The following is a 19099-nucleotide window of genomic DNA, read 5'->3' as shown; positions in this document are numbered from 1 at the left end:
ATATCATGTGCTAAGCGCCAAGCCATGTCCCCATCCATGCTTAATCAGCATACATAGCCACCTCCACCTGATGACATCATTATGACATGTCAGTGACACATATGCATGAGTAAGACCAACTGCAGAGCAGGGTTCTTATAGGATTAGGTTTTGCATATTGTACATTTGTAATTAGTAGATCTATAGAATATATAAGGAGGCCAACCAACCATGGTAACACCCAGGTCAATTACCTCTTGTTGCATCCTACAACTGTACAAGGGCCTTAAGCCCAGTAACTACTTAGACACATACTTAGCACACTGCCTTAAGCAGCTTTCTTGACATAGATACATAGCAAGTCATTGCCTGTAGGGCTTTGGTTGCCATAGATACTTAGTTAATTGTGGTAGGGTACCTTGTCACCACCTTAAGTAGTTTTGTTGTACACCTGTCCTAGACGTCTGTAAGGACGTCAAGGGTGCAGGCGCTTGTGGCTGTGTAGATGTACAGTGAGTACCGCTTAAGGCGGCAAGGTCTACCCTACGACGTCTAACTACTAACTACAATGACCAAGGCTGTATGGGCAATGGCAAGCTACATATGTACAGTGGAGTCGACGCTTAAGGCGTTGTAGTGCTACTTAGTTATCTGGCTGTAAGGCCTTGTACAAGTGGGGATGCAACAAGAGGTAATCAACCTGGGTGTTACCATGGTTGGTTGGCCTCCTTATATATTCTACAGAAGTGCTATTTACAAATACGTTATATCCAGTACCATAACCAATAAGAACCCCGCTCCGCAGTTGGCCTTACTCATGTATACGTGTCATTGACGTGTCATGATGACGTCATAGGTGGAGGTGGCTATATATGCTGATTAAGCGCGGATAGGGACGTGGCTTGGCGCTTAGCGTATGATATAAGCGCCGAAGTCACATGATCAAAAATGTTCTCCGTTTGCCTTTGTTTAAAATCCGCAAAAATGGGAATAAATTCCCTGGTATTGATTGTGTCTACGACACTGCCCCCCCTCTAAGGGCCTTGGCGGCGCTGAGGGCCTTCTTTCTCATGTCCTTTTCGTACTTTTCCAAAATTTTTTCCGCGTTTTTCAGGTTTTCCCTGGGCTCCCACGTGTTCTCTTTGGAGCCGTAACCCTTCCATTTCACCCGGAAAAACCATTTCCCGTTGCGTTCTTCTGCATTGGTTATCCCTTCCACCTTGTATGCCTCCTCTCCGTCTACTGTGATTGGCGGTGGACGATTTTCAAAGGCGCGCGTTTTGTCCCTTTTAACTTTTGATAGTAGACCCACGTAAAATACGTTATGAATGCGCATGGTTGGTGGAAGTTTGAGTCTGTACGCGCGATTGGAGATTTTTTCAGTGACCTTGAATGGCCCTAAGCGCTGTTCCGTTAGTTTTGGGCTTAGGGTTTTCAAGTTGATATTTCTGGCGTCAAGCCATACTTCTTCTCCAATTTCAAACTCCGTTGGATTCCCGTCCTCTCCGGCTGTCATTTGTTGCTTAGATTGCCGGAGAGCAGACTCTACTTTGTTCCATTGTGCCTCCATGGTCTGGGCCAGATTGTCTGCTTCTGGGACGTCCATTGGTATGTTGGAAGGTGTCAGGGTGGGTTCCCAACCATACAAGGCCTTGAAGGGAGTTTTGCCCGTGCTGCTATGTACGGCGTTGTTATAGGCAAACTCTGCCATGGGAAGCCATTTGGTCCAGTCCCTTTGGTTCACCCCTGAGTATGCTCTAAGGAAATGTTTGATGGAGGGATTTACTTGTTCCGTTTGGCCGTTGCTTTGAGGGTGGTATGCTGATGAGAAGTGCGGGTCAATCCCAAGGCGTTTGTAAAGAGCCCGTAGGAATTTGTTATTAAAGACCCTCCCTCTATCTGATACTGTCTTTTCCGGCATTCCATGGCGCTTCCATACGTGTTCCAGGAACAACTCCGCTAGCTCAGGCGCTTTCAGCTTTTTGGAGCATTTGACAAAGATCCCGTATTTGGTGAAGCTGTCTACTATGACCAGGATGGAGTCATGGTTCCCGTCCTTTGGTAAATCTACAATCATATCATAGGAAAGGTGCTGCCACGGTCTAGATGGGAGCTTGAGCAGCTGCGGAGGGATCAAGGCGTATTTTGGTTTCCTGATCTGTTGACAGGTTTCACAGGAATCCACATGCCAATACGTGTCCGCGCAGATGCCTGGCCAATAGTAGTTACGTGATACCAGTTCCAGAGTTTGTTGCCTACCCGGGTGACCAGCCAATGGGCTATCATGGAAAATGCAAAGCAAATCTGTCCTCAGGGTACCAACATCTGGGACTACAATGCGTCCTTGGTAAAATAGCAGACCAGCCTCCATCTTGTAATCCTTGAATGCCTTTTTGATGGACGGGGGTGCTTTAGACTCATTTTGGAGGAATTGTAATATTTCCTCCAGGGATTCATCTTGGTCTAAGGCAGCCTCAATCTGTTGTTGGAGTTCCTTCTCAGGAGTTACCATTGCTACGTTGGCAAATACAGGATCAGGGAGCATGGTCTGGGCGGCGGGTGGAATGTTGGCATGATCCAATTGGCGTGAGAGTGCATCTGGCTTCCCTGATTGTTTCCCAGGGCAATAGACAATCTGGAAGTTATATCCAGCCAGTAATAGGTGCCATCTGGCGTGACAACGGTTGAACGTGCGGGATTCCTTCCAATACTCTAAGTTACAGTGGTCCGTGAACACGGTGACAGGGTGCAGAGTTCCTTCTAAGAAGATACGCCAGTATTTGAAAGAGCGGATGATTGCTAGCAGTTCCTTGTCATGGGTGTCGTAATTTTGTTCCGCTCCCTTGAATGATTCTGACAGGAATCCTAGTGGGTGCAAGCGTCCGTCTCCCTGCCGTTGACTGAGTATGGAACCTAGAGCTGCACCGGATGCGTCTGTTTCAAGGAAGTATGGTTTACTAGGGTCTGCGTGACAGAGGACTGGGGCGTTGGTGATGGCGTTCTTTAACCCTTGGAATGCTTCCTGTTCTTTGGTATCCCATTTCCACGGCGTGTCCTTTTTGACCAGGTTGTGTAATGGCCTTGCCATGTGACTGAAGTTGGCAACAAATTGGCGGAGGAAATTTGCAAAACCCAGGAACAATTGGACTTCTTTGACTTTTGTGGGAACTGGCCATTCTTGTACTGCCTGGATCTTGAGCTTATCCAGACTAAAACCCTTGTCCGAGACAATGATTCCCAGGTATTCCACAGCGGTGACGTGGAACGTGCATTTAGACGCTTTGCAGAAGAGCTGGTTATCCATCAACCGTTTCAGAACTTCATGGACGTGTTTTGCATGAGTTGCGTCATCCTTGGAGTAGATCAGGATGTCATCAAGGTATATGATGACGCATACATCAAGTAGGTCCTTGAACAAATCATTCATGAAATGTTGGAATGAAGCCGGTGCGTTGGTTAAGCCAAAGGTCATGACAAGGGATTTGTACAGGCCATACTTGGTACGGAACGCGGTCTTCCATTTGTCACCTTCCTTAACCCGGACGTTATTGTAACCCCATCTTAGGTCTAGTTTGGTAAAGACCTTGGCGCCACGGAGCTGGGCCATGAGATTGTCGGGACGGGGTAGCGGGTAAACGTTTTTCTTTGTCCGGTTGTTTAGGCAACGGTAGTCAACAACCAAGCGGCGGGATCCATCCTTCTTGGGAACAAACATGACGGGGGAACTGATTGAGGATTTACTGGGTTGGATCTTCCCAGCTTTCAACTTGTCCCTGAGCCAGTCCTTGAGTGTAGCGGACTCAGCGTTGGTCATACTGTAGAGGGGAGAGTTGAGGGGCCCTTCTTCTGTAAGTTCAATCCCAATGTTGTAGTGCCGGTGCGGAGGGAGCTTATTGAATTCTTCTTCCCCAAATACCTTAGCATACTGATGGTACTTGGAGGGTACTCCTTCAAGGGGGTTCTTGTCTGCTTCTTCCTCCTCGGCAATAGCCGCGTGTTCCGGTGGTGTGTGGGGGAATGAGAGGGTGCGGGAATTCCAATTGATCTCAGGGTTATGGGCCTCCAGCCATTTGATCCCTAAGATGGCGGCGTGTGATCCGGTGTTGCAAATTAGGAAGGTTTTGGTCATGCGTTTGCCATCAAATAGGAAGGTTAGGTGGGCCTTTTTCCAGATTTTTCCAGCCTGGGGGCTCAACCCATCGAGCATAGTTACGGTACGTGGTTGGGGAAGGTCTATAAGGGGTAGGCAAAGTAGTTCCGCGGTTTGAGGGTGAAGAAATGATGAGGTGGCGCCTGAGTCTATCAGGACTTCTATGGTTTCCGCTTGTCTCTCTGGTCTGATTGGAATTGTGAAGAGGGGTTTATTTCTATACAACTGTGATATATTACAAAATTCCGAAACAGCACCAGAGTCCTTGGGGTCCTTATGCGCGGCAGCAGGTACCCTTACTCTTTTCCCAATTGGTACTCAGAGTCTTTGCCAATTTTGGCGGCTTCCTTGGCCTTCCCCTTATCCTCTTTTGGGGTAGCCTTCCATCCGGTCCAACATTTGGCAAACTTGTGCCCTGGTTTGCCGCATTTGACACAGAGACCTTCTGCGCGGCGGCGGTTACGTTCTTCCTCCAAGACGTAATTGGGATCGGAGGAAAGGGGACCGGTTTTGGTGGCCTGTTGGCCGGTACTTGCCCCCCAATTGGGGGTGGAAGAAGTTTTACCAGGCTTATTACCCTGTTGCGGGTGGCTGGCTTGCTCCTTGCGGAGGGCGTTGTCAATGATGAGGGCAGCATCTTGCAGCTCCCTCAGGGTACGGGGTTGCCTCTCCCTTGTGGCAATTTGTTTTTGGACCTCCCAGTGGAGTCCTTGCGCAAACTGACCGCGGAGTGCGGCATCATTCCAATCAAGTTCCATTTGCAGCGTGCGGAACTTAGTAATATATTTGGCACAAGTGCCGGTTTGTGTGAGGGAAGTAATCTTCCGCTCCGCTGCTCTGGTAGCGTTGGGGTCGCCAAAGGCAGCCAGGAACTTGGTTTTGAACTCATCCACGGTTTGAATGAGTGCGCGGTGGGACCCTAGTTGGTCCAGGTGGGGATGGGCCCAGGCCCCAGCTGCTTCTGTCATGTTCATTAACAGGAAGCTCAGGACCTCCATGTCCAAAGGGAACTGTCTCTGGTTGAGACGTACCCAGGCCAACATTCGAGTCAGCCATTGTTTGGCCTCCAAGCCAATCTTGCCTTTGAAGGCATCTGGATGGTCCACTTTCACAGTGGAGGGGGCTGGAGGCAGCGCCGGGGCAATGACAGGCGCTGGCGGAGGTCCTTGGGGGGCTGCTGGAGCCGGTCCTGAAGGGAAGGACAAGGAAGGGTAGGGGTTGAAAAGGGAGAGGGGGTCGCGCCTGGGGGCCCCTGTGGAGATGATGGGGGCTGGGGCCCCAAGGAATGGTTGAGCCTTGCCAATAGGCTCGGCTTTGGGCGCGGCCCTGGGAGTTTCCTTGACCGCAGGGGGTTTTTGTTCTTCTGGGGTATGGGGACCCCGGGTGGATTGGAGCTGGGCAAGCCCATCCTTGACAACATTGACCATTTGTGAGATATTCTCGACGTTGGTTCCAACCTCTCAGCTAACTTCAGTTTGTTCCAAGAGGGTCTGCTTGATGCGGTTGACTTGGGATTGGAGCCCCCAGAGAAGGCGGATGACCCGCTCGAGTGAGACTTTGCCAAGCTCAGGGGAGGCTGGCGGAAGGAAGGGTCCCAACTCTCCCTGATTGATAGGGGAGCAGGCTCAAGAGGGCAGCCGGGAGCGGGTTGCCATAGAATGTGTGGGGTAGGACCGGCCAGCGTGGGAGGATGCCCAAGAAGAAGAACAAGGGGGAGTGCGGGAGGTAATGGTGACGGTGTGTAGGGGAGTATGCCTATATCAGGACTTATGAGCGCTTTATTACTTGATTGCTAAGACCTTGCGTCAAACAACCTAGCGTTGAACAATAGGAATTACTAATCACAGCCGTGGGCAGGCGTGATGTAGAACCCAGTCTCTGCAAGCGGGTGTATTGGCTGTCTAGGTCCGCTGGTAAAAGGTGCGGCAACCAGGGGTATGCGGGCGATAGGGACTGTCTGCCTTATAGCAATTTGGTACTAGGAGGGGACAACGCTGGTTTGATTATTAACAGCAAAAGGCAATCCCAATCTCTGGTATTTCCCTTGTGCTAGTACAGGAGTCCTTCTCGTTGTTGAGCTAAGTGTGGGTGTGCTGGTGGGTACGGCTTGCAACCAACTTAAGGTCAATTACCTAGTGTCCTAGACGTCTGTAAGGACGTTGAGGGTGCGGGCGCTTGTGGCCGTGTAGATGTACAGTGAGTACCGCTTAAGGTGGCAAGGTCTACCCTACGACGTCTAACTACTAACTACGATGACCAAGGCCGTATGGGCAATGGCAAGCTACGTATGTACAGTGGAGTCGACGCTTAAGGCGTTGTAGTGCTACTTAGTTATCTGGCTGTAAGGCCTTGTACAAGTGGGGATGCGACAAGAGGTAATCAACCTGGGTGTTACCATGGTCGGTTGGCCTCCTTATATATTCTACAGAAGTGCTATTTACAAATACATTATATCCAATACCATAACCAATAAGAACCCCGCTCCGCAGTTGGCCTTACTCATGTATACGTGTCATTGACGTGTCATGATGACGTCATAGGTGGAGGTGGCTATATATGCTGATTAAGCGCGGATAGGGACGTGGCTTGGCGCTTAGCGTATGATATAAGCGCCGAAGTCACGTGATCAAAAATGTTCTCTGTTTGCCTTCGTTTAAAATCCGCAAAAATGGGAATAAATTCCCTGGTATCAATTGTGTCTACGACAACACCACTGTAAGGTTGGTACATGCTAATAGGGTGGGCACTTGTGGCCATACTACTACAGACAGTGCTTATGTAATCTACTCAGAAGGCTATACTAATGTTGATTAAGGCAACCTACTACTATCTACTGGTGATGGCAGGGCCTTAGGCCTGGGAGGTGTGATAGGTTAGGTGGGGGGGTACAAGGATACTACTGACAGCCAGGCTACTTAGCTGGCTTCTGATAACCTCCTCTGTGAGTGAGAGACAAGGTAAAATTGACTTAGGGTCTCCAAGCAATTTCCCTGCTGTTTATATAGATAAAAGAGAAGTATATACATGGTCTGTGTGTGGAAGAAAAAAGTGTCCATTTGAAAAGAGAAGTGTGCTGCAGACTGCACAGAAGCATGGATTTCTCCTAAGCGCCCTTGGCATGGCATCTTGGCGCGGCATCTTGGCATAATAAGCGCCAAGATCATGTGATCAAAAAACAAAAGATAATGAGTCCATAAAAAATAGTAAAAATATCAGAAAAAAGAGGCAATTCTCATGGTATATGTTAAGGGAGTGTAACAGGTTTTCTCATTGTACCAACCAGCCACAAGCGCCTGCGCCCTCAACATCCCAACAGATGTCTAGGACACTAGGTAATCAATGTTAAGTTGGTTGCAAACCATGCCCACAAAGCACACCCCACTCAGACTCAACAATCAAGAAGGTCCCCTGTACTAGCACAAGGGAAATCACCTGATTGGGCTTGCCTTTTGCTATCAATAATCAAACTAGCGTTGGCCCCAGGTAGTACCAAATTGCTATAAGGCAGAAGGATTCTAATTGTCTGCATACCCTGGTCACCACACCTTTGTCAGCCAAGCCAGTCAGCAGAACCACCTGCTTGCAGAAAACCTGTTCTGCATCACGCCTGCACACAGCAGTTGATTGGTTAATAGAGGCTGTCCAATGCTAGGCAGAGACGCAAGCTCTTAGCAATTGTACATAAAGCACCCCATAAGTCCTGATATAGGCACACCCAGCTATCTAGCCCCCATTATCCCACTTTTGCCCACCATTACCTCCCAAACCCCCTCCCATGCTTCCTCTTGCGCTTCCCAGCATAGCACCACCCACCAAGGCTGTTCATACCCCCATAAAATGGCAACCCACTCCTGGAGCTCCACTTGTCCTGGGTCCCCTCTCAATCAAAGAGAGCTGGGACCCTCTATTCAGACAACCACCAATAAGCACAAAAGCCTTGAACCCAAGGTCTATGGAGAAGTTTCCCTTAGCCATGCAATTGCCCTCATCCTGGGATTGCAAAACCAAGTCATCCGGCTTGAAAGGGAACTCCAGGAAACAAAAGAAGCTACCAAGGAAGCATGCAACTGGATGGGAGCAGTCAATCAAGCCCTTGCTCAAATTGAGGCTGGACCTGGGCCCCACAGGCCCAAAGACCAAAAACCCCTGGTTGTTGAGGAGACCCCTTGGCCCTTACCAAAGGCCAACCCTCTACCAGTGCCTAGCGCGCCCCTCCTTACCTGGACCCAGGCCCAGCCAGCAAAACCTCCCATTGTCTTTGCCCAGTCAACTCCTGTCCAGGCTCCCCCACAAGTCCAGACTCCCCCTGCACCTGTGCCTCTCTGGCTCTGCTCTCCTGCTCTCCCTCAGCCAGCAGCTCCAGTAGCTGCCTACCAACCCCTGGTCAAGGTAGATCACCCTGATGCCTACATGGGGAAAATAGGGAATGAGTTGCACCAATGGCTCACAAGGATGCTGGCATGGGTCTGCCTCAATCAGCAGATGTTCCCCACCAATCAGGAGACTCTATTGTTCCTCCTGATGAACATGAAGGAATTGGCAGGAGCTTGGGCTTACCCCCACCTTGACCAACTAGGGTCACACTGTGCCCTGATCCAAATGGTGGAAGATTTCAAAAGGGAGTTCTTGGCTGCATTTGGTAACCCCACCACCACACAAGCTGCCAAGCAGCAGATCACTCACCTTACTCAGACAGGCACCTGTGCTGAGTACATTACTAAGTTCAGGACCATTGCCATGGACCTGGACTGGAACAATGCCACCCTCTGCAGACAATTTGCACAAGGCCTCCACTGGGAGGTCAGTTGCCTCATAGCTACACAAGAGCAATGCCCCACCACTCTCCTCAAGCTGCAGGACGCAGCTCTGGTCATTGACAACACCCTCTGTGAGGAGCATGCCAGCCACCCGCCAAAGGGTAATAAGTCTGGCCCCTCCAACACTACCCCCAACAGGGGGGCAAGTACCAGCCAACAGGCCACAAGACCAGGTTGCTTGTCCAGCAATCCCAACTTTGTCTCCAAGGAGGAGCACAACCATTGCAGAGCTGAAGGCCTCTGCATCAAATGCAGTAAAGCAGGGCACAAGTTTGCAGAATGCTGCACTGGCTGGAAGGCCATCCCTAAGGAAGGAGATGTCAAGAAGGAAGCCACCAAGATTGGCAAAGAGTCTGGACCCAAATTGGGAAAAGACTAAGGGTACCTGCTGCTGCATGCAAGGACCCTAAGGACACTGGCTTGATTGTCTCTGAGATCTGTAATGTAACAAGTAGTATTTCCAATAGATCCCCCCTCTTTACTATCTCAATGCAACCAGCCAAAAAAGCAGAACCACTAGAAGTCCTGATTGATTCAGGTGCCACATCATCTTTCATACACCCATGTAATGCCAAGGCCTTATGCCTACCATTAATAGACCTCCCCACTCTCTGCACTGTAACCATGCTTGATGGGTTGAGCCCCCAGGCTGGCAAAATCTGGAAGAAGACAGTTTTAACCTTTTCCTTTGATGGCAAACACATGACAGAAACCTTCCTTGTTCGTAATACAGGATCCCATGCTGCAATCTCAGGACTAAAATGGCTAGATGCTCACAACCCAGAGATAGATTGGAATTTGCGCACCCTCTCATTCCCTGGAACACGTGGCCATTGCCAAGGAGGAGGAAGCAGACAAGGATCCATTGAATGGAGTACCCCCCAAATATCACCAATATGCAAAGGTGTTTGGGGAAGAAGTGTTGAATAAGCTTCTGCCCCATAGGCATTACAATATTGGCATAGAACTCAAGGAGGAAGGACCCTTAAACTTGCCCCTCTACAGTATGACTGATGCCAAGTCCACTACACTCAAGGACTGGCTTAGGGACAAGTTGAAGGCTGGGAAGATCTGCCCTAGCAAATTGTCCATTAGTTCCCCTGTGATGTTTGTACCAAAAAAGGATGGCTCCCACCACTTGGTTGTAGACTACCGCTGCTTGAATAACTGGACAAAGAAAAACATTTACCTCCTGCCCCATCCTGATGACCTCATGGCCCAGCTCCATGGCGCCAGGGTCTTTACTAAGTTGGACCTACATTGGGGTTACAATAATGTCCGTGTCAAAGAAGGCAACAAGTGGAAAACAGCCTTCCCCACCAAGTACAGCCTCTAGAAGTCTCTGGTTATGACATTTGGCCTGACAAATGCCCCTGCTGCATTCCAGCACTTCATGAACAAGCTGTTCAAAGATTTGTCAGATGTATGCATCATCATATATCTAGATGACATCCTAATTTACTCAAAGGATGATGCATCACACACACAGCACGTCCACAAAGTCCTCCAGCGGTTGATGGATAACCAATTGTTCTGCAAGGCCTCTAAGTGTACCTTCCACGTCACATTGGTAGAATACCTGGGTATCATTGTCTTGGATAAAGGGTTCAGCCTGGATAAACTCAAGATCCAGGCAGTGCAAGAATGGCCAACCCCAACCAAGGTTAAGGAAGTACAGTCCTTCCTTGGGTTTGCAAACTTCCTTTGTTGCTTTGTTGCCAACTTCAGTCACATAGCAAGGCCCCTGCACAACCTGGTCAAGAAAGACATGCTGTGGAAATGGGAAACTAGGGAACAGGAAGCCTTCCAGACCCTGAAAGACACCATCACCAACACCCCAGTACTTTGTCACACCAACCTGTCTAAACCATACTTCATTGAAACAGACGCAGCAGGTGCAGCCCTGGGGTCCATACTCAGCCAATGCCAGGAGGATGGACGCTTACACCCCCTTGGGTTCCTGTCAGAATCCTTCAAAGGAGCAGAACAGAACTACAACATGCATGATAAGGAACTCTTGGCTATTATCTGGTCTTTTGAATAATGGTGCATCTTCCTGGAGGGGACCCTACACCCCATTGCTGTATTCACAGACCACTGCAACCTTGAGTACTGGAAGGAATCTTGAACATTCAACCAATGCCACGCTAGATGGCACCTGCTATTAGCCAGCTACAATTTCCAAATTGTGTACTGCCCAGGGAAACAATTGGGGAAACCTGACGCCCTCTTGTGCTGCTCTGATTATGCCAATATCCCACCAGAGCCTCAGTCCATGCTACTGGAACCAATCTTTGCCAATGTTGCCCAGTACTGCTAGAAAAGGAGTTACAATGCCAGATAGCAGCAAGCCTAGACCAGGACAAGTCCCTGGAGGAAATCCTTCAATTCCTCCAGAATGAATCAAAGGCCCCACCTTTGATCAAACAAGCATTCAAGGACTACAAGATGGAAGCAGGGCTGTTATTCAACTAAGGTTGCATTGTAGTCCCTGATGTTGGAACACTGAGAATAGATCTACTGCGCATATTCCACAAGAGTCCCCTGGTGGGTCACCCAGGCCAGCAACGCACCTTGGAGCTGATCTCCTGCACCTACTACTGGCCTTGCATCTGCACTGACACTTACTGGCATGTTGACTCCTGCAAAACATGCCAATGGATAAGGAAGCCTAAGTACGCATCAATACCACCACCACAGCCACTAGAACTCCCATCACAACCATGGCAGCACATGTCATATGACATGATTGTTGACCTACCAAAGGATGGGAATTGCAATTCTATCTTAGTCATCATTGATAGTTTCACCAAATACAGTATCTTTGTCAAGTGCTCCAAGAAGCTCAAGGCCCTGGAGTTAGCAGAATTGTTCTTGGAAAATGTATGGAAACACCATGGCATGCTGGAAAAGACCAGAATGGATAGAGGAAGGGTCTTCAATAATAAATTCTTGAGAGCTCTGTACAAGCAATTAGGAATTGACCCCCACTTCTCCTTGGCATACCACCCCCAGAGCAATGAACAGATGGAATGGGTCAATCCTTCTATCAAACACTTCCTCAGGGCCTACTCAGGAATCAATCAGAGGGACTGGACAAGGTGGCTGCCAATGGCCAAGCTTGTGTACAACAATGCAGTCCACAGCAGCACTGGGAAAACACCATTCAAAGTGTTATATGGGTGGGAACCAAACCTAACACCATCCAACATACCAACAGATGTCCCAGAAGCAGATGACCTTGCCCAAACAATGGAAGCACAATGGAGGGAGGTAGAAGCAGCTCTCCAGCAATCTAAGACACAGATGAGTGCCAGAGAATCAGGAAGCCCAATCAAATTTGAAATTGGAGAAAAAGCCTGGCTAGACACCAAAAACGTGAAGCTGAAGACCCTGAGTCCTAAGCTAACCAAACAACACCTAGGACCCTTCAAAGTGACCAAAAGAATCTCCAATTGGGCCTACTGCCTACAACTTCCACCCTCAATGAGCATCCATGATGTATATTATGTGGGGTTACTATCAAAAGTCAAAAGGGACAATAAATGCATCTTTGAAAACTGCCCCCCACCTGTCACTGTGGATGGGGAAGAAGAGTATGAGGTCAAAGGCATTACAGATGTGGAAGAATGTGAGGGAAAATGGTACTTCAGGGTTAAATGGAAGGGTTACAGATTGGAAGAAAACACATGGGAACCCCAAGAAAACCTTAAAAATACCAAAAATCTTTTAGAAAAAGACAAAAAGGAAATGAAGAAAAAGGCCCTTGGTGCTGCCAAGGCCCTTAGAGGGGGGGCAGTGTCATAGACACATTTGATACCAGGGAATTTATTCCCATTGTCTTGATTTTAAACAAAGGCAATTGGACCAGATTTTTGATCACATGACCTTGGTGCTTATATCATGTGCTAAGCGCCAAGCCATGTCCCCATCCATGCTTAATCAGCATACATAGCCACCTCCACCTGATGACATCATTATGACATGTCAGTGACACATATGCATGAGTAAGACCAACTGCAGAGCAGGGTTCTTATAGGATTAGGTTTTGCATATTGTACATTTGTAATTAGTAGATCTATAGAATATATAAGGAGGCCAACCAACCATGGTAACACCCAGGTCAATTACCTCTTGTTGCATCCTACAACTGTACAAGGGCCTTAAGCCCAGTAACTACTTAGACACATACTTAGCACACTGCCTTAAGCAGCTTTCTTGACATAGATACATAGCAAGTCATTGCCTGTAGGGCTTTGGTTGTCATAGATACTTAGTTAATTGTTGTAGGGTAGCTTGTCACTGCCTTAAGTGGTTTTCTCATTGTACCAACTGCCTGCAAGCGCCCACGCCCTCAACATCCCAACAGATGTCTAGGACAGATATATACTAAGTAACCAGTTAGTTCCTGCAACTAGGCGTGAACTTTACATAACTATCTCTGCCAAAGGGAACCTGAGCCAGTACTCTTGCTCTTACAGAAATACTTACTAAGACACTTTACACTGAGAAAGGATATATGTGTAGTTGATTGTATTCAAGATAGCTAGACCCAGAGAACCCTAAAGAAGCTACTTGTTTACTTAGCTTGGAAATTGGGAATCCTCCAACGCAGACTCTGCTCAGCACCAGAGTCTCAACCTCTTTTCCCCCAATTTACAACATATGTCATGGACTTGACCCCACATGTACATCAGCAAAAATTACTTCCTACATGGTATTACATATTGTTACACCCTCTTAACATACACCACTGGGATTGTCTCTTTTTTGATATTTTTAGTATTTTTTCCGGACTGGGTATCTTTTGTTTTTTGATCATGTGATCTTGGCATGATAAGCACCAAGATCACATGATCAAAAAACAAAAGATACCCAGTCCGGAAATAATACTAAAAATATCAAAATAACAGACAATCCCAGTGGTGTGTGTTAAGAGGGTGTAACACATATCAGCTATGTAGTACTGGAACACTTGTAGACACCCCTCTTATATAGAGCATATAAGCATTTCATGTAGAGTCTATGTAGAGCTATGTGGAAGGGGTCACATGGTAGGTCACATGACTTTGTCACTTCTGCAACCTCTAAGTCCCCCTAATTCCTTGTCTAGGTGCCTTCCTCCCCCTGAAGCATGGTTACATCCCACTTAAGGGTATTTTATGTTATTTAGTCTGCTGAGTGAGCAAGGGATTACATTTGGCTGGCAAGATTAGCAAGTTGGTCAAATTGGAAATTGGGTGCTTTCTGTATATGGTGGATAAAAAAGTTCAATAAACAAAAGCTTACTCAAAAATCATCTTGCTCACATAGGGAGATCCTGCATATACTTAGTTCTACCTAGTTCTAGATAGCTCTATGTAGAGACACCTTTCTACATGGGGAAACCCTTCCCACTGATGTAGTCACCCACTGTCCTTCTTGATCTTACTTGGGGGTTTTAAAATAGTTGCAATTTTGATCAGCTTCTGCTGTAACAGGCTTTGTTCTTTCTCTCCACAAAGGTATACCTGAGTATTTTATGGACCATGCCCCTGGGTGCAAAAGACCCAAGAACTGTTTGATTACAACACAGTAATGCAATGACTAATCAAGTGTACCTGAATTTGCAACCAACATGTAGTAGCTTTCTCCTGCAGTTGTTACGCTTAGAGGTCTTAATAAATATTATTTGCATCGTCTCCTGCATCAAAATGAGCGTAAGAGTGTTCAAATTGGAAAGGTATTGGCTGAGATAGAGCTACTTCATTTTGTTTTCCTCTCTTTTTGTCTTGCACTGTGCTTAACACTATTTTTTACTGAGTGATATATATATATAGTAACTTATAGGCTTCCTTAATATCAGCTTTTCTCTTTATTCAACTGCTGTGTACATTATATACACTAATATAATGCTTTGTGTCCATGTTGGGTCCCCTGTGGTTGCCAGGCTGGCTTGGCGCTTAAGCTGCACTGGACCCGGATTTGTTGTCAAAAATGTCACTGAGGTTAGTCAGCTTTCCCATGGCTTCCCTTGCCTTAATAGATATAATAGCCTAGCCTATATTGTGCATATAGTCTGCACATATATTATGATTCTTACTATTATTTCTTAGTTATTCCCATATACATTTTGTATATAGTAATTCTTTCCTACTCCTGTACTTACATGACTCTTAACAGACAGTTTCTAGCATGCTTGACGTCATTGCCAGGGACTTCTTTCAGTTGCTGATGCTGTGCAGGCTCTGAAAAGGCAACACCTCATGTCCTAGATGTCTGTTTGGGACATCAAGGAGATGGCACTTGAGGCTACAGGGTACAAATATGAGAAGGTTGCTTAAGGCAACAGTAAACCTATCTATGGCAACTGTCATAACCTCACTGTAAGGTGGGTTACTTGCTAGTGGCAGGTGCTTGAGGCCATACTACTACATGCACTGCTGACTAATGTAAAGGCTATCCTACTGGGTGGACCACTTAAGGTGGTGTGGGGAGGCTTATGGCTGGTGAGCAACTATACTACTGAGTTAGTGAAGGACCTTAGTGGTCCAAGCTACTGGAAGTAAGAGGTCTTAAGGACCTAACTACTGAAACTGCTGGTACCTGTCTGTAATGGGAGACAAGGTAAAATTGACTTGGGGGTTCCAAGCAATTTTCCTGTTGTTTATATAGACATGAGAACTAAATACAAGCAGTCTGTGTGTGCAAGAGAAAGAAGAGTACATGTGAAAAAGAAGCATACTGCAGGCTGCACAGAAGCATGCATTTCTCCTAAGCGCCCTTGGCATGGCATCTTGGCATGGCATCTTGGCATGATAAGCGCCAAGATCATGTGATTGAAAAAACAAAGATAACAAGTCTGTAAAAAAATACCAAAAATAATAGAAAAATAGCGCAATTCTGGTGGTATAAATTGTGAGGGTGTAACAGCAACAAGCAGCTATCCTACAACAACAAGACTGCTTAAGGTGGCAACAAGCTATCTAAGTACAGTGCAGAAGCTGTTTAGGGCAGTATAGGGACTATGCGGCTATGGACTTAGTAGTTACTGGCTGTAAGGCCTTGTACACTTAGTAGATGCAATGTTACAACCCTCTAACATATACCATTAGGATCGCACGCTTTTTCTGATATTTTTACTATTTTTTCCGAACTGTTTATCTTATGTTTTTCAATCACGTGATCTCGGCGCTTTTTATGCCAAGATGCCGTGCCGAGATGCCGTGCCAAGGGCGCTTAGGAGAAATCCACGCTTCTGCGCAGCCCGCAGCACACTTCTCTTTTCATATAGACTCTTCTTTTCTCACGCACATTGACCATGTACATACCTCTCTTTTGTCTATATATACAGCAGGAAAATTGCTTGGAGACCCCAAGTTGATTTTACCTTGTCTCATATCCATTGAGGAGGGATCCCCCAGCCAGCTAAGTAGCCGGCCCCAGTAGTCAGACAGCTAACCCCTCTACTTGCACTCATCACACCTCCAGGGCTAAGCCCCCATTGCCAACAGTAGATAGAAGTAGGACACCTTACATGTCATTAGTAGTAGTCTTAGTTAGATTAGATGTCCTGGACACGGTCACATGACCAGTACAAGTGGTTGCATGCTGGCCCAAGCCCAAATTTGGGGGGTAGCAGGTGTAATCATGGGTTGTCAGCAGAGGAATAATAGGGCTCTATGGCTTAGTGGTCAAGCTGGTTCAATTCCAGCTAGTTCTATTCTCCTCTGTTTATGACATTAGATAAGCAGTGTCCTGTAGTAGTATGGCCTTAAGTGCCCACCCACTAGCGCGTACCCAACCTTACAGTTGGCATACAACATTGTAAAATCAACTTTCTGTAGGCTTGATCAACAAGGAGAAGACTCCCTGTACTAGCACAAGGGAAATCACGTGATTGGGGCCACTTTGCGGGATATAATAGTCAAAAATCCCCCACCCCCACATAGTACCAAATTGCTACAAGGCAGACAAGTTCTGATCCCCTGTGTACCACGTGTTTTGCCGGAACACAGCAGATAGCAACCCTAGACAGCTGATTCACCCGCTTGCTAAAAACCTGCTCATATCACAATTGCCAGATCTGTTGATTTGTTGTAGGGATAGTCCAATGCTAGGTGTCTGACGCAAGGGTTTAGCATTCACACTCTGCACAAAAACTGCCCATAAGTCCTGATATAGGCATATCCCCCACGCTGTTTCCAAAATTCCATCCACACGCTCTGGCATCCCACACCCTTACTCCAGGCCTTCCTCCTGCTCCTCTTGAAGTTCCATTCCACCCCACTCCCAACCAGCCTCTTGCAGCACATCTCCCACTCCGCAAGACCTGCCCTGGATGGAACCAGAGCCATCCCTTACCACTCTCCTTGAGGCTATCACAGCCCTCACTGCCACCATTGGGTCCTTGCAGGACCAAATCAAATCACAAGGCCAAGAACTCATCCAACTCAAGGCCATATGCAAGGAAACCGCTGACCTCCTTGGCAACAAGGATCAAGGAGGACAAGCCCAGCCTGGCCCATCAACTGGGCCTGTCACCCCTCCTACTCACACAGGAGGGGAAACCCACACTCCAGGCATGGTTAGGCCTGGACTCAAAGCCCCCTTCCACCCCTCTAGAGGAACAGGCTTTGACTCTGAGGAGGAAGAAGAGCCAAGGAGGGCCAAGAAGGGGCCTCAAGGAACGCCTCAGCAATGTCAGAGCCAACAACTACCACAGGGTAAACCTAACAAGCTATTGCCTAATATAGGACTTATCAGCTAGTAGGATCTAACAGAGCTCAAGGCAACTGCCAGATAAGGGGTTGGACAAGACCAATACAGTAAGTGTGCACTATGCTATAAAGATAGCTGGGCAAAGGACCTTTGACAGGGACTGGTATGCTCTCAGGCAATACTCTTAAATGTATGTCTTAGGGTAGTAGTGTTGGATGGGGATAAGAGGTCAAGTTCTGAGGCTTAAGGCTCTCAGAACCCTCCTTATATATTCACAGAGAAGGGGAAGAGTAATTACATGTACAAACATCATAACAAAGATAAGGTCACATGACCAGAGATAAGAAAACAAGATCACATGACTAAAGGTCATGTGATGAGATTACATAATAAGCGCTCAGCGCCTAAATAGCATAAAGATGCATATATCCATAAATCTTCATGAAAATAGCGCATATATTCACTATTTCTTCGACTTAGTGGATTTTAAGGTGGTCACGCCTCTAGGGCATGACAAGCAACACCTTGGGTCCCTCACCCCCTTTGACACAGGGTCCAGCATAAAGCAGCCCAAGTTGGACCTCCCCAATCCCTACAAGGGCAACACCAGAGGGCGCAAGGCCACCCAATGGCTGGACTGGATGCTACTATGGGTAGCCCTCCATTGGGACCAATTTGACAAGGAGGAACAGATGGTTGTGTGGATTCTCTACCACATGACTGACAAGGCTGCCAATTGGGCACTCCCCATTATGGGGACAATTATCAAGGGTGAAGGGAACCCACCAACCACCATCCTGGCCTTAATGGCCAAATTCAGGGAAGCATTTGCAGACCCCAATGCCAAAAGGGCAGCCGCCAGGAAGATAGCCGTGCTAACTCAGACAACCACTACATCTGAGTATGTCACCAAATTCCGCAACCTCATGGCAGAACTTGACTGGAACAAGGAGGCGTACATTGCCCAGTTCATGCGCGGCCTTCACTGGAAGGTAAAAGAACTCCTGTCCACAAAGGACAATATTCCCAACAACCTAGAGGCTATCTTTGCCGCCTCTATCAAAATAGACAACACTTGTTGCAAAAATGAGGAGAACCACCCTAAGAAGGCAGTTGCCAAACCCCTGGCCACCGTGGCCACTTCCACCACCACAACCAGGGTCCGCCTATCAGAGGACCCCAACTACGTCACGCCAGAAGAAAGGGATTGTTGCTGCGCTTCTGGACTATGCATCAAATGTGGTCAGAAGGGCCATGGGATCAAGCAATGCCCCAACAGCTGGAAGGCATCCATCAAAGAGGTAGCCAAAATTGCAGAGGTGGAGTTGGGAAAAGAATAGGGCCAAGGAAAACTGCCAAACCCTTGAGCCCAAAAATAGACGTTTCTGATGTATCATGTATCAAATTTGTATCTGTGGCCTCCAATTCAAATAAAAAACCTCTTCTTTACATT

The 19099-nt window shown here is 47.4% G+C and overlaps 5 protein-coding genes across 5 annotated transcripts; 4 read left to right on the top strand and 1 right to left on the bottom strand.

Annotated features, from left to right (window-relative positions):
- Positions 1-994: 994 nt before the first annotated feature.
- On the bottom strand, positions 995-5556 carry RhiXN_09531 (Retrotransposable element Tf2 protein; the record flags this gene model as incomplete). The annotated part of the gene is made up of 2 exons (XM_043329347.1): positions 995-4316; positions 4430-5556. The coding sequence occupies 2 exons, from the start codon at positions 5554-5556 to the stop codon at positions 995-997; spliced, it is 4449 nt and encodes a 1482-aa protein (XP_043182181.1).
- A 2410-nt stretch (positions 5557-7966) lies between these two features.
- RhiXN_09530 (Retrotransposable element Tf2 protein) lies at positions 7967-9325 on the top strand (the record flags this gene model as incomplete). Its single annotated transcript, XM_043329346.1, has 1 exon — positions 7967-9325. The coding sequence occupies one exon, from the start codon at positions 7967-7969 to the stop codon at positions 9323-9325; it is 1359 nt and encodes a 452-aa protein (XP_043182180.1).
- Positions 9326-9570: 245 nt separating this feature from the next.
- RhiXN_09529 (Retrotransposable element Tf2 protein) lies at positions 9571-10990 on the top strand (the record flags this gene model as incomplete). Its single annotated transcript, XM_043329345.1, has 3 exons — positions 9571-9666; positions 9737-10222; positions 10283-10990. 3 exons carry the CDS (start codon positions 9571-9573, stop codon positions 10988-10990), a joined length of 1290 nt encoding a protein of 429 aa, XP_043182179.1.
- A 689-nt stretch (positions 10991-11679) lies between these two features.
- Positions 11680-12753, top strand: RhiXN_09528 (Retrotransposable element Tf2 protein; the record flags this gene model as incomplete). The annotated part of the gene is made up of 1 exon (XM_043329344.1): positions 11680-12753. One exon carries the CDS (start codon positions 11680-11682, stop codon positions 12751-12753), a length of 1074 nt encoding a protein of 357 aa, XP_043182178.1.
- A 4513-nt stretch (positions 12754-17266) lies between these two features.
- RhiXN_09527 (Retrotransposon-derived protein PEG10) lies at positions 17267-18986 on the top strand (the record flags this gene model as incomplete). The annotated part of the gene is made up of 2 exons (XM_043329343.1): positions 17267-17651; positions 18127-18986. 2 exons carry the CDS (start codon positions 17267-17269, stop codon positions 18984-18986), a joined length of 1245 nt encoding a protein of 414 aa, XP_043182177.1.
- Positions 18987-19099: the final 113 nt, after the last annotated feature.

The sequence above is a fragment of the Rhizoctonia solani genome, chromosome 8, assembly GCF_016906535.1.
Source record: "Rhizoctonia solani chromosome 8, complete sequence".
NCBI classification, from domain to species: Eukaryota; Fungi; Basidiomycota; class Agaricomycetes; order Cantharellales; family Ceratobasidiaceae; genus Rhizoctonia; species Rhizoctonia solani.
The sequence above is the reverse complement of the archived record's forward strand: the minus strand, read 5'-3'. Positions and strand labels throughout refer to the sequence as shown.